This window comes from Sminthopsis crassicaudata, chromosome 1 (genome assembly GCF_048593235.1).
Source record: "Sminthopsis crassicaudata isolate SCR6 chromosome 1, ASM4859323v1, whole genome shotgun sequence".
Classification (NCBI taxonomy): Eukaryota; Metazoa; Chordata; class Mammalia; order Dasyuromorphia; family Dasyuridae; genus Sminthopsis; species Sminthopsis crassicaudata.
The window spans coordinates 377,438,249-377,460,994 of NC_133617.1; the positions used below are offsets into that span (position 1 = coordinate 377,438,249).

Here is a 22,746-nt window from a genome sequence, read left to right on the forward strand (position 1 = left end):
ATAGAGATTAAAGAGTTTTTAATATTTTACTTATTGGAGAGCTTAATTGATTGACTGGATCAGACTCTCATATCCAAGTATCCAGTACTGAATGTGAGACTCCAAGGATTTTTATAGGACTTAATTGAGAAGAGAAACAAAGGCAGAAGGCAGAGAATGGGAATTTTCAGGGATGGACTATAAATTAGCTTCTGACATGTTGGGGGTGAGAATTGCCACTCTGGCATTCTGAAAGATAACACTACAGATGCCCTATCTCATCTGTAGTGTTATCTTTCGGAATGCCAGAGTGGCCAGATCTCTAAGATCCTAATTATCTCAGCCCTAATGAACAGAAAAAGGGGGAAAGGGAGGATAAAATACTAACTCAGGGAAATTGAGATATCATAATTCAGGGAAACTAATTCAGGGAAACTAAGGTAGAACAGTTCAAAGACTGTGGCATAACAGGTCAACAAAATGTTTTAAATCAGATATATTAAAAAATTACAAATCTCAAAACCCTATTGAATTTCCTTTACCAGACCAACTAAAAGAATACAAATTTAAAATAAAAGGCATCTAACTAAATAACATAGTCAAACAAATCTTCATCCTTCTATTTACAAAAGGGGACACCCATTTCCCTACAAGTTTCCAGAAAAAGCAAAATTTGTATTTCCATACTTTGTCTAGATTTTATCCCTTTCTTTTATTTTTTCACAACACAGAAGAGGGAGTTTACAGGGAGTTTTCCAGTTCTCAATTTGCTGTCCTGACTCTCCAGTAAAAGTCAGAAAGGGGAAAATTGAATGCTTTATGGGTAGTGGTAGTGTTTAAGTTGTGAAAAGACCCCAAAAGGTTGGGATCACAGATTGATGTTGTGAGATGAGGTATCTTGAAAGAATTTTCAGGCTTGAAACCACATCCACGTCAAGGAGCAAAGTTTATTGTAATTGTAGCACCAATTGAATCAGGCTAAATTCTGAAAGAATTTTTCAAAGAACCTGGAGAAAGGAGACACATTTATCCACTTCTTCATGTCATTGCTATGCTAATTTTATGGCCTAAAGGTAGAACTGAGGAGTAGTCTCAAGAATTTGGTTATCATTGACCAGAAGATCTAGGACTATTCTAAAGCCAGAAGACTTTAGAATCACTGACAGGCAGATTGTCAGAACAATAATATTCTAAGGTGAGAAAGTCTCAGGATCACTAATATATCTTCCCTAAAGCCTAAGGAAAGAAATATTATTATATTCCTAGGCCAGAGGACTTTTACAGTCATTGAAAGACAGATTGCCAGAACAATAGTACTCCAAGTTGGTGGTGGGGAGAATCTCTAGATCACAGATTCCAAAGCCAGAAGACTTTAGAATCACTAACAAATGGTGAAAACAGAAGTCCTCTAAGGTCAGGATGATGAGGTTTAGATTTCGAGAACCAAAAAGAAATTAGGATTTCTGGTGGTTAAGGAGTTAAATGATAAGGTCTAGTGGCAGGTTCAGGGTTCAGTAAACCAAATGGAGAGGTTTGGCTCAAGGATAGGGAGTTTTGTGGACTCCCTTCTGAAGGCACAGAGGTTCTCTGTAAAAGAATTTACAGACCAGAAAACATGGAGGTAAGGTTAGAAATCCTGACAGGCATAAAGTCTGATTAGGGAAATAGGTGAGGGTAAAGAGAAGTGGCACTGGAAAGAATATTCCAGTGGACAGAGGCTCTTAGCATGCCAAGCATAGGGCTGGCATGTTTGGAACCTCTGCAAAGAGAGGGCTTCAGTTTGGCTCTTTTATAATGAGAGCTTTGGCTACAAGCTGAAAGGGGCTCCTGGGTAGAATCCCAAATTGGCTCCTCCCTGGGTTTCAGCTTGAGCTAGAATTTGAATTGAATTCAATGAGTTTCAGGACTGAGCCACTCCACCCAGATAACGAAGATGAAACTGTTTATCCTTTGGGGTGGGTCCCCAAGGCAGAGTTGAAGGAGATTTTCTCCTTTAAGGATTTTCAGAGTTTCAGGGGTCCCCTCTTCAAGGAGACCTTTAAATTATTGCTGTTTCCCCTAGAAGCTATACTTCTTTAATAAGAAATCTGAAATTGCTAAACATTTTCTTGGAATCTTAATGCCAAACCTGTGAAGCACACTTCTGGATGAGAACCACACCTGAGGGAGAAAGCTTCCAATGTCATGTTTAGATATTTGCATGATATAGGTGAAGCTGAGGGATAAGGATTCTAGGGGAGAACCAAATCTCATCTCACTCTCCAAGGATTCTTGTAACATCTACTCTTGCCCTAAAAGAGATGAGCATTGTAAAAATATAAATCTTTTTCATCCTCTACTTTCTCTTCAGTTCATTTTAGAAAATCTCCTATGCTTCTGGGAATGTTTCTATATTGAAATCTCCAGACCTGACTTGAGTTTCCTCTGCCAAAGATTACAAATCTCTGAACTAAAGCCTTAAAGTATACATAATATAGACTGTCTGTGCCTACTCAGAATTGAATTTCTTGTACATTTTTAACTTACCTTGATTCATAGAGGTGTGACTTCCAAATCTGTTGTCCAGCTTCTTAGTGTTTATTTTCATCTTGTTTTTCTTTTGTTTTCAATTCTTTGAGGCTAAGAACTTTGTCATTTTACTTTGAGATATACATTGCTTAGTAGATACCATGTATTTATTTTAAAATTACAGTAATTTATTAAATTGGTAGTATCTTAGAATACTGGGCCTACAGAGACAGAAAGACCTGAGTTAAAAATCTGGCCTTAGACACTTACTAACTATATAATCCTAGGAAAGTCACTTAATCCTTTTTGACTTAATTTTCTCATCTGTAAAATAAACTAAAAAAGGAAATGGCAAATGATTTTAGTAACTTTGCTAAGAAAACCTCCATAAGGTTATGAGGAATAAGACAGGACTGAAACAACTGAAGAAAAAAACAAACAAACAAACAAACAAAAACCCCAACAATAATCAGTCAAATTAGATGTAAGCCAGAGAACTGATGTCTTTCAAGAAAAAATGTGCATTTGACAGACTATAAGATTTTTGTTTTCCTCCTTATACTATTCCAAGTTGAATTTTATATTGAAATTAAACTAGTTCTTAATAGTAATTGGAACAAAGCAGTCCCTGCTTAAATTTTTGAAATTTGTTTCAAAGGACTAGACGTTGAATATTTTTTACTTTGTATCTCTATTCCTCTTTTTTTTTTTTTTTTTTCTGAAGCATTGGGAGTTAAATGACTTGCCCAGGGTCACACAGCTAGAAAGTATTAACTGTGTGAGACTACATTTGAACTCAGATCCTTCAGATTTCAGGACTGATACTCTTATCCACTGCACCACCTAGCTGCTCCACTATTCTTTTCTCTCCCCCCAAATAATCAGCTAATCACAATTCATTAGATAATTAGGCTATTAAAAATTCCCTTGACTCATAGGTAGAGTCTTTCTGAGTTAGAAAAAAAAATTGATCCTTGAATTTGTTACTGTGTTGATTGTTTTTTCATGGTTAATATTGCATGCCTTGAATAAATTGAGGGATATTTCATTAAGTGCCTTGTTTTAAAAGTGGAAAACAACAAAATGTAATGAGTAGAAAAAGGCTGCTGTTGTGACCTTATTATTCTTTGTAAACAAACAAACAAAAAAGAAATAGATTTAAGCTAATGCTTTTTACTGTTTAATTAATGTTATTATTGCTTTGACAACTCTGTTGGAAAGACTCTTATTTAATGCTCCTTTTTCTTTGGATCTCATGATTTTCACAGGACTGGAAAAAGGAAGTCAATACAGTTTTCAAGTAGCAGCCATGACCGTCAATGGTACTGGTCCTTCTTCAGACTGGTATACAGCTGAGACACCAGAGAACGACCTTGATGGTAATTATATTTTTCTCTCAAAAACATCACCCTCTTTGGCACTTTGCCTTCAAGCAGCAGGGAAAAAAAAAAAAGGAGAAAAAATACCAAATTAAAGACCAGTACTTATTCCTACATTTTCTAGAGCACAAAGTTATACTGCTTATATCTGCCTATCAAATATCTCCTATGACATAAAAAACAGTACAAGCATATTGTTAAAGACAATTCTAAGATAGACCTGTTTTCTCAGAGAAGAAAACTGGTAATGTCAATGTCTTTAAAATGAACTCTCTCCTTCTAGTCTTTTTCCTTATAATTTGCTAAGGTTTGGGATAATAATGAAGAAATTTAATTATTTTGGAATTTAAATGGTCTAAGAAGGCATGCATTTTCTGGACCATTCTTAAGATATTGATACATAATCATTGGCATGTACATGATATAGTCATTAATAATATGAAATGTCATCCCTTTCCTTTGTCTTGGATGAAACAACTTATCAATAGAACCAGTTTATGTTATGCATGTTAATGATGATTGTCTTGATGTACTCATGTATAGAAGTGAAGTATTCGGACTTGTTAAAGGAATCTGTTATAAGAGTAACAGAACATGGAAATTTCCAAATGACACCATGAAATACAGCTGTCAAAGTTAACAAAATTATGAAAAATAAAATCAATCTTTTTGAGTAAGATTTGTGAGATAGATGGGTTTGGAGTGTGGGGTCCAAGTGGGCCCCTCATAATTAGATATAGTTGAGTTATTTATATTAATGAAGAAAGAATATGACTTCATATTTTTTCCCTTTTTGGATGGAAAACACAAGTTTCTTAATTACAAAGCAAGATGGCCATTAAAATATTATGTGTAATGTCTTTCATCATATTGATCCATTTTCAGATATAATTTGGCTAAAATCATAGTAGGAATTTAAAAAATGATGACAAACCTGAAGCAGGTTAGAAAAATTATGTAAGATGATAATGTATACTTTCCAATAATGAAGCCTAAGATCACATTAGCTACTCTGATATTTACATTCAATTTAATCTAACCCTGTAAATTACAGGGTAAATTCCCAGATTTTTTCATATCAAATATTTTGAACCACCTCTCTTTCATCATGCATTTTTGCAGTTTACTTTTAAGACAAAATTATAATTTTAATTACTCGACAAATTTTTTTTTCTGAACAGCTTTGGTACATTGTTCTTGCCTTATTTTTTTCTCTTTTTAATGTATATATTTATTTAAAGTAGAAAAAGAAAGATAGAAAAAGAAAAAATGTTATATTCCTAGCAGAACAACCTGGAAGATTCGAGATATATAATAATAAATTTCCATTTCAAAAAAATCATATGTAATAATACAAGATGTGGTATTCATAATTGAGCATCTTTTCTTTGATTCACTATAGATTTTCTTCTGTTCTCTGCTGTGTAGTTTTTACTTTATTCTTTTTTTCTTGACCCTACCACCCTCAAGAAGGCTGAAGTTAAGCACAGGTATATTTATATATTCACATACAAATGATATATAATATAATAAATACATACACATATACACACCCACACATATATATAAACACACATATACACATATGTGCCTACATACATAAATATATAAACACAGATATACATGCATATGTACATATACATATATAACAGTATTAATATCATGACATATAATATAGATTTCTTCCTTGATGAATCATTTTTAAGTTTACATTTGTCTAAAATCAGTTACTACCTCTCCTTTTTTCCTAATAAATTCTACTCCTGATCATTGTTATTGTGTTTATGTATATATCTTATTATCCCTTCTAATTCTTCTACTTTACTTTGACTTTTTTTTTAATTTTTATTTTTTACTTTACTTTTTAACTTGCCTTGCTATTACTTAACATTCCCACTGACCCTGTCATGGATTCATCCCTTAATATGTTCCCTCAACTTTTTCTTTCCTCTTTATCCCACTCCCATTAATCTAAACATCCTTTTTTTTCCCCACTTGATCCTATTTTCCCCTTTCTCTACTCCTTTATCCCTTTCCTATTAATCTATACACCTTATCACACTTGTTGATTTACATACCCTTCCATATCACATATTATTCTATTCCCTCTCCCCTTATTCTTTGTAGATTTTGAAGGGTATTATACCCTTTTTGGTATATATATATGTGTATATTGTTCCTTCTTCTATTATGTTCAGATTTGTTAGACAAAATCCTAAAAATCTGACAGTTTATTAAATGTTCATTTTTTTCATTCCATATTATTCTTAATTTTGCTGGATATAATATTTTTTGGCTGCAATCTTAGTTTGTTTGATTGTCAGTATATTGTATTTCAGGACCTGTGGTCTTATATTGTAGCTGCTGATAAATCCTGTACAATTCTTATTGTTGCTCCAACATATTTAAATTGTGTTGTTATTGCTCTACTGCTACTATTATTGTTGCTTATGAAATTTTCTCTTTCATCTGAGTGTTTGGAAATTAAGCAATGGCATTTTTATATTTTCCTTGTAGGATCTCTTTGGGGTGATGATCTGTAGACTTTTTTTTTAATTTGTACTTTCTCCTCTTTTTCTATCACTTCAGGACAATTTTTAAAAAATTTATTTCTTGTATTATCGATTCAAGGTTCTTTTTTTGGTTACAGCTTTAAGTTAGTTCAGTTATTCTTATTTCCTCTCCTTGATCTGTTTTCCAGATTTGTTGTTGTTTTATAAAGATGTTTGACATTATCTTATATTTTTCATTTTTTATATTTTGTGTTATTATTTCTTGTTCTCCTATAACTTCACTGGATTCCTCTTGCCCAATTCTAATTTTCTAAGAGCTATTTTTTTCTTTAAGACTCTGGATCTCTGTTTCTAATGGATTGATTTTCTTGGATTCAGTGCTTTCTTCTCCATTTCTCTCATTTGGTTTTTAAAGTTTTTTTTTAATTCTTCTATAAATTATTTTTTGACAGGAAGCCATTTAACATTGCTCTTTGGGATAGAGGAGGCCTTTTATATTTCAGTATCCTTCTCTGAAGATGAACCTCAGTATTCCCTATTTTCATAGTAACTTTTTTATTCTTTCTTCTTTGCGTGCTCATTTAAAAAAATTAACAATGTAATCATCTTTAATATTAATATGGGATGGAGCCTCTGGCTACTTTAGTTTTCCCCTCTGTTCTAGAACTCAAAAAAAAAAAAAAAAAAAAAAATCCAACCTCTTGTAAGTACCTACAACAAGCAGCTTCCCTGCCCCACAGCTTCTGTATTCTCTAGGTATGTTGGTTCCTTTTTTTTTCCAGAGTGGCATCTCAGAAGCTTAGCTGGGCCCAGCATTTCTTGTTAGCAGAAGTTCCCTCTATCTTTCTTAATTTAAAAGATGAAGTCCCAAGTATTTGGAGAGGTAAAAACTCCTGTTTCCTGCTGGGGTTATATCAAAGCCCAACTATCTCTAACACTTTGCTTTTGCTGTTTCTTTGGAGTTAGCCTGGAGGTGTTTACACTTCACACCAGTTAATCCTCCATCCAGGTATCTATTTTAGGGTTTCTCAGTTATTTCAGGAGCATCCCTATTCTGCCCCAAGTATTATTTGTTTATCACTAGTCTTTGTTCGTCCAGAAGCACAATTTTGTTTTGTTTGTGGGAGAAATTTGCTTGGAGTTTTCTGACCTACTCTGACATCTTCTCATAATCCTCCCCCTATTTTGTTTTTCCTTTTTTAAAGCCATTTCTAAAATTCAATGTGTTAACTTTCATTTCCAGTTATGCATCACCTGGAAATTTCATGAACAAATCATCCATGCCTCCATTTTCATCATTCATTAGAGCAAACAAAAAACAAAAACTTTGAAATGAGATCTGAGAAGAGATCCCAAGAATATTACATTATAATCCTTTCTTCAGATTGATAACAAGCCACTAATCACTTCAATGATGTTTCGTTATGAGCTAGTTTTTTTTAAATTATTATTTCTTTGCCTGAGGCATTTGGGGTTAAATAATGTGCCCAGAGTCACATAGCTAGGAAGGGTTAAGGGTTAAGTTAAGAAATCAAATTTGAACTCAGGTCTTCCTAACTTCAGGGCTGGTACTCTATCCACTGCACTAACTACCATCCTCATTATAAGCTGTTTTAATAAAATAAAGACCTTGAAGGATGAATAAAATTTTAACAGAAGAGTGAAGGTTTTATTTTTAACAAATACTAGTTGTTAGTGGCTATTTTTAATGACTTTAATTCTGTCTTCTTTATACACATTTTCCTCTTTTTCAATTCAACTTTTTTTAGGACTTAAGCATCCTTTTACACCTCAAGTGCTTGTCATTTATGCACTTTTTTCTTTCACTTTCTTAGTTAAAGTGGTGAATAGATTCACACCCATGGCCAAAATGAGTACTAAAGGTACAAAATGGTATGTATTAGCATTATGCAAAGCTAAAATTAAATTTTTCACATGGGCAAGATAGTGAAATGACTAGTAAAGTTGATAACATCAATAATGATTTGTAACATTAAATTACATAGGCAAAGAAGGTAAGAAAATTTCAAAAGTAAATGATAACATGTGAAAAGGCAAAACATGACTCCTTACCATGTATGGTAATGGCTTATTTGCCAGACTAAAGAGGCCTGCTCTTTGAGAAATGTGAATAATATTTGAATGATGTTTATTTCACTGCCTACTTAAGTTACTTTTCTCTTTTTCCATTGATAACTTTCTGAACTGACTTCATTTCCCCCCTTTCTTTTGGCTCCTTCCTTACTCTTGAAAGCTTAAAAAATAGTTGCCGCCACTGATAACAAGATCTTACTATTTGAATATGATTGTTGCATGATCCTAGTAGCTGGACTAAGACAAATTTAGTAGGCAGGGGAGATTTTCCCATAGATACCAGCCCTTTCCTCAAAGTCTATTAATATCCTCCAATGAATATCGAACAATGAATATGGTTTATATTCAGCTCCCTCAGGGAATTACAGGTAATATGATGTGGTGAAAAATAATCACAAGACCTCAATTTTAATCCAGGTACCACCACTTGGTTTCCTTAGCTAGAAAATAATATAACAAGCTCTACATCTTTCATTAATGCAAAATATTCATTCAAGCTAAGCAGATTTCCTATTATTCTTTTTAATTAATTCTTTAGTTGATCCATTTTCAATCTTTAAATGTCAAGATGAGAAGTATTTTTTTTTATCCATACTCTTAGAAAAGCAAAAATGGCTCTTGTTGGTAGTTCTCCCCATAGAATCCTCTAAGTCCTTGGGAATTATGGGGAAAAGATCTGACCTTGGCAACCAAATGAACTATGTAAATAATGTGAGTTATTCTGCAATGAAAGTGATTTGAAGTATTATAACACCGGGCATGCACTTTTCTGCTACTGAGTCTCTTTGCAAACCCCAAGAGAGTCATCTCTACCCAGACTTTTAAATCAACTAAATAACAGTTGTGCTCTCAAGAGTTACACAGTTCCATTTTCTCTTCTTTTCCTATGACTTCTCTTTTGAAATAGTTCTTTAGCAAAAGCCATGAAAAGATAACCTGCATCTTTCTGGAATCCCCACTAATCTCTATGTCAGAGAGGGTAAGATCCTATGGGGTCGTTTAACAAAACTGAAACAATTCCTGTTAACATTCACTCTAAGGCAATCAGGGCCCAAAGACCAAAAGAGCTTGGGTTGGGATCTTTTGTTAGCTAAACAATGAGAGCAAGAGTGTTTTAAGTTTCACAAATGGTCTTTAAGAAAGAAATCTAGCCCAGGAACCTAAATTATCTTGTAAGCTTTCAGCAATTAAAATGAAGGAAAAAAATAACAACAACCTAATCCCTATATATTGGCATTTTAAATATAATGTTTTGTTAAAGCAATTATAAATCCAAATATTACATTCTATTCATTGCCCGCTAGAAAATGTGTGTTCTTACTGACAATTGTGAAGCTTTGAAATACTTATTTTTTGCTCTAAAATTTTCAGCTCTTAAAAAAAGTTGAAAGCTTAGTTTCCCCTGAAGAATCTTATTTAAATAGCTTCAAGGAGAATGTTAAGTTGTCTGATTGAATTTGGAAGATGTGCTCCAAGAAAATGGGCTTGAAATCACCTACTATTTCTGTCTTTAAGTGAACAAATGGTAACAGTTGTACACAATCAGTTGTGATGTAGCTTAACTGAAGTTCTACATTAGTCTGGAAGAAGATAAGTTAAATTTGACTGGTTAGTGGGTTATAAAATGTAGCAGTGATGGCAAAACTTTGGGACTGAATGGATTTGTCCCTAATCTGGTGCCATGCCACCACCCAGATTAGTAGAAATGGTAATGAGTTTTATTAGGGTATTCAGTTATCTGATGTAAAGTCTCTATATAAATGCATTTCTTGTGAGAACAGAAATCCCTGAGATTACTAATATACAGCCTGGTTACTTTCTATGAACATGGATTTGAATAGAAGTCCAATGTTAATTAAATACATAATATTAATGAAATACAAGAGGATGTGTCTACCCACTATACTCACTGCATAGTGAAGCTGGCATATGTATTCTTATGTTTTGGGCGTCAGCAAAACGCTGAGGAAAGAGCATGAGAAAATGTAAAATGCCAAGTAAATGTCATTGGGAAGAATTGAAGAATATATGAAGTAATTTTATAATCAGGTGGAACATTAAACTCTTTATATTCCTGGAGTTTCCTAGATAAAAGTTTCAAATTAATAATTTGCTGGCAAAACTGAAAATGATTTTGAGTTTTGATTCATTAGAGATACTGATAAAGATGAGAAGATTGAGAATCACTCAATGTAGTTTCCCTTTGGTTTTGTTTTGATAGGCTAAAAGATAAGCAGTCAATTTACATGTTCTTCCTAATAGTTTTTCACTATGTCCAAAGCCAAATAGATGTTGAAAGATGGAAACTGAGGGTGAAACATGACTCTGGGGGGAAAAACTATCAAAGAAATTATAGAATAGGTCTTTTCTCTCCCCAGAGATAATCAAGAAAAAGTGGATATCCACAGAAACCAAACTTGAGACTAAGTTTCAATTAAGACTTCACTAGATTGATTAGAATGAATGGGGGGCAAAGAAAGAAGGGAGAAAAAGAGGAGGGGGAAGGAGGAAGGAAGGGAGGGAGAGAGAAAGAGAGAGAGAGAAAAATAAAGAGAATAAGAGAGAGGGGAAGAGAGAAAGACAGAGGAAAAGAGAAGGGAGGAAATAGGGAGAGAAGAGAGATAGATAGACACAGAGACAGAGAGACAGAGACAAGCTTAATGTACTGGCTTTGGTGCCAGGAAACTTTGGATTCAAATTCTAACAGACACTTTTACTGGCTATGGCATCTTTCTGTGGTATAATTTCTTAATATATTAAATCAATGGCCTATAAAATCCTTTTTAGTTTTAAAACTGTGTTCTCATGTATTGGATTCAAGGGCATGTTGATATTATTATTTTAATAACTGTCTCTTTCATAGAATCTCAGAGTAGAAAGGCACATCAACCAGTACTTGACTAAGAATGGTCTCTACAATATCATCCCAAAATAATTATCCAATACTTTGTTAAATATTTGAGTGATAGGAAATCTTCTACTCTTAAAGATAGTATACTTTACTTTTCAATAGCTGATTATCAGAAATATTCTTTTTACATTGCATGAAAATCTGTTTTTTGCTACATCCATATGTTCATCCATATTCTTCTACTTAGGCACCATATTCAATGTCTGTCACATGATAGTCCTTTAAATATTTGAAGGATCTGTAATATCCCCTATAAATTTTCTCTGATCTAGGGGAAATATACCCAGATTCATGAACTAATCACCATGTAGTATTACCCTGAGACATTTGGTCATTCTAGTCATCTTGTCTTCTTCTTTTGATGCCATCCAGTTTATTAATGTATTTCTTAAAAGTCATGCTTAATACTGAAATAGTATTCCATATGAGATCTTCTTACCTTGACAGCATACTGTAGAACTAGTGTCACCATTTTCCTGAACAATATGATCCTTCTAATGGGTCTAATGTCCCTTCATAGATAACATTTTTTGGCTGATACTTTGAACTCACGATTTATATTTAAATCTCAATATATTACAACACTAAAACAGTTATAATAATGCTGTCTAATTACTCCTTTGATATTTTTGTGAAATTGATTTTTGAAGGCAAGTTATATCTTCTTAATTCTTGGCCCAATTATTTGTTTCTAGAGATCTTTTTAAAACTTGACTCTTCTGTGAAATATATATTAGCTCATGCTTTTGAACTTGACTTTATCTTCAATTGTGATAAAAGTTATTGATGTCTTTATCCAACTAATTAATAAAGATATTATTAAATTAATCATAATTTAGTTTGGAATAATGAGTAATGAATGTTTTCTACTCAATTTTTTTTTATAGATTAAAGAAGAAATTACCATAGGAATAATGGTTGTGTGTCAGATTTCACAAGAATAGAGATTTGAAAATAGAAAAGTTCTTTTAAAAGATAGTTATATTAATCTTAAATTAATTCAGATCAAAAATCTATTGAAATTTTTTCTACAAATTATCGTTCTTTTGGGCTGTGTATGAGATTGATACGTAAAATAGAATCTAAAGATAGAGAAATAAACATTAACTAAAAATAAAATATTAAAATGTTAAACATAAACTAGGACTTTTATGTGGTATTTAGAAAAATTAATATATGTTTTGAGTAAAAAAATAAATTAATTTAAAAATTGTCAAGGGCAAATTTGGGGATGAATAATAGTAAGAAAGTAAGAAGGCAACATTTAATGTTAATAAAAAGTTACCATGTAAAAATTATCAAGAGTGGATTTAGTGGAGAATATGATAAAATATGGTATAGGCAACTATGAATATAAGAAGCTAAGTGGACTGCAGAAATGGTTAAAGGGGTTTAGAGGTTCCAAGAGAAATAGTGGCCATTGGTAAGAGAATGGAAAAGAATAATGATGCAGGTCTTTCTATTAAAAAATGAAGATATTAGTACATTTCTGAATTGACTGGATAGATAGAGTGTAGGTGGATCAACTGCCTTATACAATTCACAGTAGAGAAATATAGGCTATTAAGACATGGAACAAAACTCTCACAAAATGGTCCATAAAATGCAGCACACTAAATGGAAAATGGGTGTGTGAGTATCATTTAAAACTGACAGCTCTGCATTTCAGCACTACAGACAGCAGAAAGTAGCCTAAGAGTGATCATTTGAGTTACAAACAACTAAGAGAAAATATTCTTTCTGGCTATGTCACTCCTACAAATTAAAGAAGAAGCAAACTTTCCTTGATGTATTTTTATTCATTCCAATTTCTATGTAAAAGCCCTTACCAGAAAACAATGTGGGGTGAGTTGAATAAAATAAGTGGGCTAATCAAAGTATAGTATGCCTGCAGTAGATAATACAGTACAGAATCCTAGTAGAAAATTGTACTTTATTAAATATCTGTTTTCTGTGTTTTATATGTTGTTTCCTTCTGCTAAGGGATCTAATATCACTATTGTTTTTATTAAGTTCTGTAAAGTATATGGTAGAGTTATTTTTCATGAGCAGTTTAGAAGGTCAAGGAAATTTGAGTCAATCAATTATCTAGTATACTTCATATGAACATTTTTGGAAAGAAAAAAAAGCTATGGTTATTACATAAATAATAATAACGAAGCTGTCAATAAGTAAAGTGTTATAACTAAAGCAGGTCAAAACAGAGAAGTCAAAAGGCCCACAGAGTACTATAAAGAAAGATAACAAATATAATTACTTTAATTCTGTCTCTCAGGAGACATTTTTTAAGGAAAATAAATGCTTTGTTAAGAAAATTTGAACAAAAGTATTCTTTAGTTCAGAATTCCATAATTCAATGGTCCTAATTTTCATGTAGCCTTTATTTTTTAAATTACCTTAGAAGTAAGGAATGTGCTTTGAACTATGTTGTTTAACTTTTAAACAACTGCTTTCAAAATTTGTCCAAGCTTATGAAGCATTTAGATGTAATTTTCTTTTTTCCTAGCTACTCTCTAGATTGCTTCTTTATAGTTCATTTCAGTACCAATTACTTGAATTATCTAATCTTTTTTTGAGAAAACTTAGTAAAGGAAATTTTTTTTTGTTTTGTTTTGTTTATCTTAAGATTGAGATATATAACTGGAAGTAGGTCACCCAAAAGGTATCTGGGATTCATCCAAGTCCTTAACAGAGATCTTTAAAAACAAGTTATATATTCCAGAAACTTTAGTTTCTGGCATTTCTGGAAGCTCAGGATTTTTCCTACTCTTAGGCCAAGGTTACTCATTGCATTCTGCACCATTGCCAGTTTTGACTTTTGTTGTCCCTCTGTGCTCCAATGACTAGAAAAAAGAGTGAGACTTATGATTTCATGCAACTCTACCTCAGTTAATTCAATTTACTTTCAAATCAAGACATTACCCTTGTGATTTCATTATTCCTTTTTGAGAACTGTGTACCTCCAACAATAACTTGGGCTAAAAGGGGAAAATGAAAATTAAGGTGAAATGATCCACATTTTGAAGTTAGAATGTAATATGTATAAGAAATATTTGAAAATAATGTGTATGCATTGATATGCAGCAGGTAAAAGAGAGTTCTCTAATACTGGGAATGTTCACACAATAGTTTTATCATTACCTTTCAGAAATGCCATCTGGGGAATTTGTCTGATTCTATAATATTCTGGTAATCTGTGATTCTAGGAATATTCACCCAATCAGTCAAAAAAGCTTTTTTTAATCTACTGTATGTCAGGGACTATGTTAAGTATGAGGGATAAATGACAAAACTGAAGTGTTACTTGCCTTCCAGAAGCTTTTACTCTATTTGAATAAAATATCCAGAGATAGTATTATAAAATGCAATAAACCTAATATTAGGACTTATGTAATGTAATTTTTAATATCAGTTCTGTTACTAATTAGCTACATGAATATAAAAATGCAATTATCCTTTCTGCACTTCAATTTTCTCAAGTTGAAAATCAAGCTGTTGATATTCTCCATGTTTACTTCACTGGGGTTTGGTTATGAAAATCAAATGAGGATATTTGATATATTGAAATCCTTACTATGTTTTAGCTATGCAAAAATATAGTGCATAAGTTGACTACTTTTGCTAATGAATACTATTCAAATGTGTTAATTCAAATTGCCAGAGCACTGCTAGGATGATATGGTTGTTCAGCAGGGCAGGAAGGTAGGTTCTTGTTTTTTCTGGAAACAAAGGCTTTTAAACACTTTTCCTCCTGTTCAGAAAGACATTGAATATTGTCATTCATTTAAATGATCGTGCTTTTATATTGTTTAAAAGAAAATTGTGAATGCAAAACATTGAGTTTATTTCCTAAGTATAACACAAGGAAAAATCTGTTGCAGTTTCAATTATTCCTACAAAAGCTAAAAATATGCTCAACAGAATTCATTGTGGAACCGATTAAGTACCAAGGACACTGGGGTTCCTTCTGTGATAGTGGGATTGAAAAGTATTAATCCTTCCTTTTCATCTCTTTTATTACTTTTCCCCAAGGTTTATAGTGGGAATACTTCACAAAGAATATGTGTCTTCTGCTGGCATTTATAGCAATGTTTTGAGTCACTTTTTTTCCTATGATGCCTTTGCATATTATATCACAAGCTTCTTTAAGACAAGAAGAGAATAACTTAGTTTTTCTATTGTCCAAAAGACATGGTACTATTCAGTTTCTTGAGAGAAGCAATTGGTATGCTGCCTTCATTAACAACAGTATTGAAAAACATTTCCACCTATCAGTAAAACTGTCTTTTTTATTAAATATAAATCATGTTGAAGGGGTGAGCATAAAGGAAGGGCAGAAAAGATTAGGGCTAAGTGTGTCTCATCATTTGACATCACATAAATGATCTAAATCATCTTTGCCCACACATTTCATTTTGCTGTCTGACAGAATACAAGTGTACAGTTTTTGCTTTGGTCAGAGGTCATGGAAGAAAGAAAAGTTGGGTAGCTTCAACAATGAAAACATCATTTTAAGACAATTCAGGCTATTAATCAATTGTGTCACTAATAAAGACAACACACTCATTACATGAAATGTTTCTGCCAACAAATCCTTTAAAAATAGTCTGTATTTATTCTTCTTTGAAGTTAAACTAATATAAATAACATATGGGGTAGGAAAATTTTCAGCCTTTCATTTCCCATTCCAGTATCTGTACTGTGTCCCTTGACATCAACCCAGATACTCCCATTGCTAATGATATTTGGAAAGAAAAAATGAGCAAAATCAAACAATATTTCATGTTAGGATGGTGGTATATATTACAATGATTGTGGACATAATTAATATTCTTGATACTAAAGAAATCAAACCATTGCAAAGTCAAACTTGTTAAATAAATTGTGAAAACCTTACCTCATCAAAGTATGATTCATACAATGACCAGGATCGCCATCTGAATGCCTGGGATATGAAATACATGGAGAAAAGATAAAAATCAAATGCATAGGAGATGAAAAGGCATAGAAATTATACTAATACTTATTTTATTTGAATTATAGAGTCCCAGGTTCCTGATCAACCAAGCTCTCTTCATGTCAGACCCCTGACCACCAGCATTGTAATGAGTTGGACCCCTCCCCTCAACCCAAACATTGTTGTCCGAGGCTACATCATTGGATATGGTGTGGGAAGCCCTTATGCAGAGACAGTACGTGTGGACAGCAAACAACGATACTATTCTATTGAAAAGCTAGGTAAGAGTCTATGAACTTTAGTCTTTGTTGAGAAAATGCTTTGAAATGATTTTACTTCAATAATGGCCTTTTGAAATCAAGATTCATTAAATGGATTTGCTGATAATAATGTTTTATAATCATTAGAACCTTTCCCCTCCTATAAATAATATTATTCATATGCTCTTTTTTGTTCATAATACAAAGTCATCATACAAAGTGATATGAGTAGTTATTACTTATTCATTTTTTTCAGTATTTTAATGGGTATGTCATCTTCTCAGTATCAGTATGTCATCTGACTGTGTAGATCACCACTCATCCTGCCTCCTCATCCCATCTATATTCTGTAAATCATCCACAACTGGTCTATCCACCCTACTGGCATGGATACCATGACACTGTAAAAGATGTCAATCTCTTTATTCAGCCTAAATCATTAGCCCACCTCCTTTTTCAATCATATCACTTTTTGGTGACATTTTAGGCCATTTTTGGCCTGTAATTCATCACTGATGATTCATGGATTTATATAAGTTTAAAGTTGAGAGTGATTTCCTAAGCGTTCTTTTCTAGCTCATAAACAAATCTTGAATGTCACCTGAAGGAAATCTTTGTTGAATGGTCATCCAGAATTTACTTGACATTCCATTTGAGGATTTCCAACAACAGGAAACTTAGTACTCTCAAGGGAGCCCATTCAGTTTTTTAACATATCCAAGAGAGGTTTCTTTTTTTTTTTTTTTTCATTCTCAGCCAAATTCTACCTCTGTGGACCCTTCTGATCTTATTTTCTACCCTGAAGAACAAAGCCAAATAAATCTAATGCTTCTCAAATTTAAAGACTGTTATATATTTGAAGCTTTCCATCATGTTTCCCCTAAGTAGGCTCTTTAGATTGAATCTTCTAATTTCTTCAACTAATCCTAGAATGTGATAGTAAATTTGAAATGATCCAGGGCATAAGACCCATTCTGTTTCTGAGATTTATGGTTTTTATTAGTGAATTATCTCTTTTTGATACCATCAATGCACTTTTTTGTTTGTAATCAGTACGTGACAATCAACAAGCAAAAATTTCCATCAGACTAGTTTCTTGGTATTGGGAATATTTCTCTCCTAAAATACCTCAAAAAACATTTTCCTGAACTCAGTATGACTTTAGAAAAAATGATTAAATAAATTTAAGTTTTTCTACTGAATTAATTTGTAATCGACTATGCATAGACTAAGGAAGTATGTATGTGTATATGTGGCTGTGTGTAGAAATGAATAATTCAATCTTTATCTGTTTTTTTTCACAATAATAAGATACTGTCATTAACAGAGTTGAATGAAAGAAATATAAATAATAAAGCATCAACTTAATAAGGACAATAATCTAATCAATTTTAGTCCATTTTCTTTTTTTAATTTATTTTTATTATAGCTTTTTATTGACAAAACATATGCATGGGTAATTTTTCAACATTGACCTTTGCAAAAACTTCTGTTCCAACTTTTTCCCTCCTTCCTTCTATCCTCTCCCCTAGATGTCAAGTAGTCCTATACATGTTAAATATGTTAAAGTGTATGTTGAATACAATATATGTATACATATTTATACAGTTGTCTTGCTACGTAAGAAAACTCAGATTTAGAAAGAAGGTAAAAATAACCTGGGAAGAAAAATGAAAATTCAAGCAACCAATAACAGAAAAGAGTGTAAATGCTATGTTGTAGTCCATACTCACTTACCAGTCTTCTTTCGCTGGGTGTAGCTGGTTCTATTCATTACTGATCAATTGGAACTGATTTGGATCCTCTCATTGTTGAAGATAGGCAATTGATCCTCATATAATATTGTTGTTGAAGTGTATAATGATCTCCTGGTTCTGCTCATTTCCCTTACCATCAATTCATGTAAGTCTCTCCAGGCCTCTGTATTCATCCTGCTGGTCATTTCTTACAGAACAATATTTCATAATGTTCATATACCATAATTTATTCACCCATACTCCAATTGATGGGCATTCACTCAGTTTTTAGCCACTACAAAAAGGGCTGCCATAAACATTTTTGTACATGTGGGTCCCTTTCTCTCCTTTAAGATCTCTTTGTTATATAAACTCAATAGTAACACTGCTGGGTCAAAGGGTATGCAATGTTTGATAACTTTTTTAGTATAGTTCCAAACTGCATTCTAGAATGGTTGGATCCATTCACAACTCCACCAACAATGCATCAGTGTCCCAGTTTTCCCACATCCCCTCCAACATTGGTCATTATCTTTTTCTGTCATCTTAGCCAATCTGACAGGTGTGTAGGGGTATCTCATAGTTTTCTTAATTTGCATTTCTCTGATCAATAATGATTTTGAACACCTTTTCATATGGGTAGATATAATTTCAATTCTATCATGTGAAAATTGGTCATATTTTTTGACCATTTATCAATTGGAGAATGGCTTGATTTCTTATAAATTTGAGTAAATTCTCTTTATATTTTGGAAATGAGGCTTTTAATCAGAACCTTTAAGATGTTTTCCCAGTTTATTGCTTCCCTTCTAATCTTGTCTACATTAGCTTTGTTTATACTAAAGCATTTTAACTTGATATAATCAAAATTTTTATTTTGTGAGCAATAATGAGCTCTAGTTCTTCTTTGGTCACAAATTCCTTCCTCCTCCATAGGTCTGAGATGTAAACTATCCTATGTTCTTCTAATGTATTTATAATCTCATTCTTTATGCCTAGATCATGAACCCATTTTGATCTTATCTTGCTGTACAGTGTTAAGTGTTGGTCCATGCCTAGTTTCTGCCATGCTGATTTCCAATTTTCACAGCAGTTTTTATCAAATAGTGCATTCTTATCCCAAAAGTTAGGGTCTTTAAGTTTGTCATACACTAGATTGCTAAAGTTATTGACTGTTTTGTCCTGTGAACCTAACCTATTCCACTGATCAACTAGAGTCTAACCTTTTGTTCTTCCAGATCAATTTTGTTGTTATTTTTTCTAGGTCATTAAAATAATTTCTTGGGAGTATGATTGTGATAGCACTAAATAAATAGATTAATTTAAGGAGTATTCTCATCTTTATTATATTCCCTCCACCTATCTAAGAGCACTTAATATTTTTCCAATTGTTTAGATCTGACTTTATTTGTATGGAAAGTGTTTTGTAGTTTTGCTTATATAGTTCCTGACTTGCCCTTGGCAGATAGATTCCCAAACATTTTATCCTATTGACAGTTATTTTAAATGGAATCTCTCTTTGTATCTCTTGCTCTTGGATTTTGCTAGTGATGTATAAAAATGTTGATGATTTATGTGGATTTTATTTTGTATATTGCAACTTTGCTAAACTTGTAGATTATTTCTAATAGCTTCTTAGTAGAATCTCTGAGGTTCTCTAAGTATCCTATCATATCATCTTCAAAAAGTGATAATTTGATTTCTTCATTACCTATTCTAATTCCTTTAATCTCTTTTTCATTTCTTATTGCCTAAACTAGCATTTCTAATACAATCTTTAATAATAATGGTGATAGTGGGAAATCTTGTTTCACTCCTAATTTTACTGGGAATGGTTCCAGTTTAGCACCATTACATATGCTGCTTACTGATGGTTTTAAATAGATGCTACTGACTATTTTAAGGAAAAGTCCATTTATTCCTATCCTCTCTAGTGTTTTAATAGGAATGGGTGTTGGATTTCATCAAATGCTTTTTCTGCATCTATTGAGATGATTTTATGGTTTTTGTTAATTTGGTTATTGATATAGTCAATTATGCTAATAGTTTTCCTAATATTGAACTAGCCCTGCATTCGTGATAGAAATCCTACTTGGTCATAGTATATTATCCTGGGGATGATTTTTCTGTAATCCTTTTGATAATATTTTATTTAAAATGTTTGCATCAATGTTCATTAGGGAGATTGGCCTATAATTTTCTTTTTCTGTTTTCTTCCTACTTGATTTAGGTATCAGTACTATGTCTGTGTCATAAAAAGAATTTGGTAGGACTCCTTCATTCCCTAATTTTTCAAATAGTTTATATAGCATAAGAGTTAATTTTTCTTTAAATGTTTGGTAGAATTCACTTGTAAATCCTGGGGATTTTTTCATAGGGAGTTGATTAATAACTTGTTCTAATTTTTTTTTTTTTTTTTCTAAAAGGGGACTACTTAACTACTTAACCTGGGCAACCTATATTTTTGAAGGTATTCATCCATGTCACTTAAGTTATCTAATTTATTGGCATAAAGTTGGGCAAAATAACTTTTAATTATTGCTCTGTTTTCCTCTTTATTCGTGGAAAGTTCTCCCTTTTAATTTTTAAGACTAAGAATTAGATTTTCCTTTCCTTTTTCTAATCAAATTTACCAAGAGTTTAGCTATTGTGTTAGTTTTTTTTTTCATAGAACCAACTCTTAGTTTTATTTATTAATTCAGTAATTTTTTTTAACTTTCAGTTTTGTTAATCTCTTTTTTATTTATATAATTTCAAGTTTAGTTTTTGATTGGGGTGGGGTTTAATTTGCTCTTTTTCTAGCTTTTTTTAATTGTAAGCCTAATTCATTGATTTTCTTTCTCTATTTTATGCAATTGGCCCTAGAGATATAAAATTTCCCCTTATTACTACTTTGGCTGCATCCCACACATTTTGGTATGTTGTCTAATTATTGTTGTTCTCTTGGGTGAAATTATTAATTGTGTCTATGTTTTGTTGTTTCACCCATTAATTCTTTAGGATGAGATTATTTAGTTTCCAATTACTTTTTAGTCTATTTTCCCCTGGCTTTTTATTGAATGTAATTTATTGCATCATGATCTGAAAAGGATGCATTTACTATTTCTGCCATTTTTTGCATTTGAATTTGAGGCCTTTTTGTCCTAATATTATGTCAATTTTTGTATAGATTCCATGGACTGCTGAGAAGAAAGTGTACTTCTTTCTGTCTCCATTTAGTTTTTACCAAAGATCTATCATACCTAACTTTTCTAGTGTTCTATTTACTTCTTTAACCTCTTTCTTATTTATTTTGTGGTTTGATTTATCTAGTTCTGAGAGTGCAAGTTTGAGATCTCCCACTAGTATAGTTTTGCTGTCTATTTCTTATTGCAGATCTCTTAATTTCTCCTTTAAGAATTTAGATGCTACACCACTTGGTGCATATATGTTTGATGAGAATTAGATAAGGGGTACCTAGATGAAATTAGGCTTAATTGAGGTCTAGTGGCAGGTTCAGGGTACAGTGCGTCAAATAGAGCTCTCCTGCAACCTTTGGATTCGGCACAATGATAGAGTTAAATGGGGTCTAGTAGCGGTGCAAGAGTCCCCTATAAAGGAATTTACAGACTCGAAAGCCTAAATTAATAAATGAGGTTTATTTTGGGATTTGGTAGTAAAATTAAAGGTAGAAAGACACCAGGGCCAGGGCTGGCACCAGGTGGACAGGAACTCTTGGCATGGCCAGCATAAGGATGCCATGTTTGGGGCTCTTGCAAAGAGTGGACTCCAGTTTCTCTCTTTTATAATGGGGGGCTTTTGATGAAGGGGCCTGTGGGTGGAGTCCCAAATTAGCTCCTGGATGGTTTCAGTCAGGGTTAGCATTTGAATAGAATTCAATGGGTCTTTAGATAAGGAGGAAGCTGGAGGTGGGGGTTGGGGCAGATTATTAGGATGGGGGCTAGGACACCCCCTGATGGGCACTGGGAAAGCCTGAATATCTCCCTTTGGGATTCATGGAGGCTAGGAATTAGAAAGAAATCTTACCCCACATCATGTTTAGTATTGATATTCCTTCATTATCTATATTGCCCTTTAGTAAGATATAGTGCTCTTCCTTATATCTTTTAATTAGATCAATTTTTGCTTTTGTTTGATCTGAGATCAGGATGGCTACCCCTGCTTTTTTTTTACTTCACCTGAAATTTAAGATAGTATATTCTGCTCCAGCTTTTTATCTTTACTCTGTATGTATCACCCTGCTTCAAGTGTGTTTCCTGTAAACAACAAATTGTAGGATTCTGGCTTTTAATCCAGTCTGCTATCTGCTTTTGCTTTATGGGGGAGTTTACCCCATTTACATTATGGTTAAGATTACTAATTCTTTATTTCCTGCCATTTTATTAACCCCAGATTATGCTTTTCTTTGT

At 32.7% G+C, this 22,746-nt stretch overlaps 1 protein-coding gene across 3 annotated transcripts in view; it reads left to right on the forward strand.

The window, feature by feature from the left end:
* DCC (DCC netrin 1 receptor) overlaps positions 1 to 22,746 on the forward strand; it is a 1,370,610-nt gene that overhangs the window by 1,131,988 nt on the left and 215,876 nt on the right. For all 3 annotated transcript variants that reach the window (XM_074279384.1, XM_074279385.1, XM_074279386.1), the window contains exons 14-15: positions 3,756 to 3,866; positions 16,428 to 16,622. In XM_074279384.1, coding sequence (XP_074135485.1) covers positions 3,756 to 3,866; positions 16,428 to 16,622 — 306 coding nt within the window. The remainder of the gene's footprint in view (positions 1 to 3,755; positions 3,867 to 16,427; positions 16,623 to 22,746) is intronic.